The 1205-nt window shown below is 48.5% G+C and overlaps 1 protein-coding gene across 1 annotated transcript; it reads left to right on the top strand.

Annotated features, from left to right (window-relative positions):
* Positions 1-127: 127 nt before the first annotated feature.
* On the top strand, positions 128-916 carry LOC104534051 (olfactory receptor 14A16-like; the record flags this gene model as incomplete). The annotated part of the gene is made up of 1 exon (XM_010192441.1): positions 128-916. A coding segment is annotated over one exon (789 nt), but the record flags the coding sequence as incomplete, so codon positions are not given.
* Between the last annotated feature and the right edge of the window lie 289 nt (positions 917-1205).

Raw genomic sequence — 1205 nt, forward strand, 5'->3', positions numbered from 1 at the left:
AATGAGATGTCCAACGACAGCTCCATCACCGTGTTTATTCTCCTGACATTTGAAGACACACGGAAGCTGCAGCTCTTGCACTTCTGGCCCTTCCTGGCCATGTCCCTGGCTGCCCTTCTGGGAAAAGGCCTCCACATCAGAACACCACCTCCACACTCCCATGTACGTCTTCCTCCTCAACCTCTCTGTTCTCGACCTGGGATCCATCTCCACCACTATCCCCAAAGCCATGGCCAATGCCCTCTGGGACACCAGGGAGATCTCCTACATGGGATGTGCTGCCCAGGTCTTTTTCTTTCTCTGTTTTATTTCAGCAGAGTATTTTCTTCTCATTGTCATGGCCTACGACTGCTATGTGGCCATCTGCAAACCCCTGCACTACAGGACCCTCCTGGGCAGCAGAGCTTGTGTCCACATGGCAGCAGCTGCCTGGGGCAGAGGGTATCTCAATTATCTGTTGCACATGGCCAATACATTTTCAATCCCCCTCTGCCATTACAATGCTGTGGACCAGTTCTTCTGTGAAATCCCCCAGATCCTCAAGCTCTCCTGCTCACAATCCTACCTCAGGGAAGTTGGGCTTATGGTGGTCACTGTCTGTTTAGTATTTGGGTGTTCTGTGTTCCTGGTGCTGTCTTATGTTCAGATCTCCAGGGCTGTGCTGAGGATCCCCTCTGAGCAGGGACGGCACAAAGCCTTTTCCATGTGCCTCCCTCATCTGGCTATGGTCTCCCTTTTTGTCAGCACTGGCTTTTTTGCCTACGTGAAGTCCCCCTCCATCTCTTTTCCAGTTCTAAATCTCTTGGTGTCATTTCTGTACTCAGTGGTGTCTCCAGCAGTGAATCCTTTTATCTACAGTTTGAGGAACCAGGAGATCAAAGATGCACTGAAGAGACTTCTGAATGGACCTTGTTGATCAGCAATAAACTGCTCGTCTTCTGTAAATCTCATTGCACTTTTAATGTAACTCATTATAGGCGCAGTGTTTCTCTGGTGCTTTGGTTTTAGCTTTTCTTTGTTGCAATATTGCTGTGCACAAAGCGTCGTTCTTCATCGCACTTCTCTCTATCTGTCCCTCTGTTTTTTCTGACCCAATGACTGTGTAAATGAGAAGCCGTGCTCTCTGTTTGTTCAAACAAAATAAAAGACACTCTGCGGTCCTTCTCTGAGACCATTGTAAAGCTGGAGGTGAAGAACCTTGGTGC

This window comes from Mesitornis unicolor, unplaced genomic scaffold (genome assembly GCF_000695765.1).
Source record: "Mesitornis unicolor isolate BGI_N332 unplaced genomic scaffold, ASM69576v1 scaffold22419, whole genome shotgun sequence".
NCBI lineage: Eukaryota > Metazoa > Chordata > Aves > Mesitornithiformes > Mesitornithidae > Mesitornis > Mesitornis unicolor.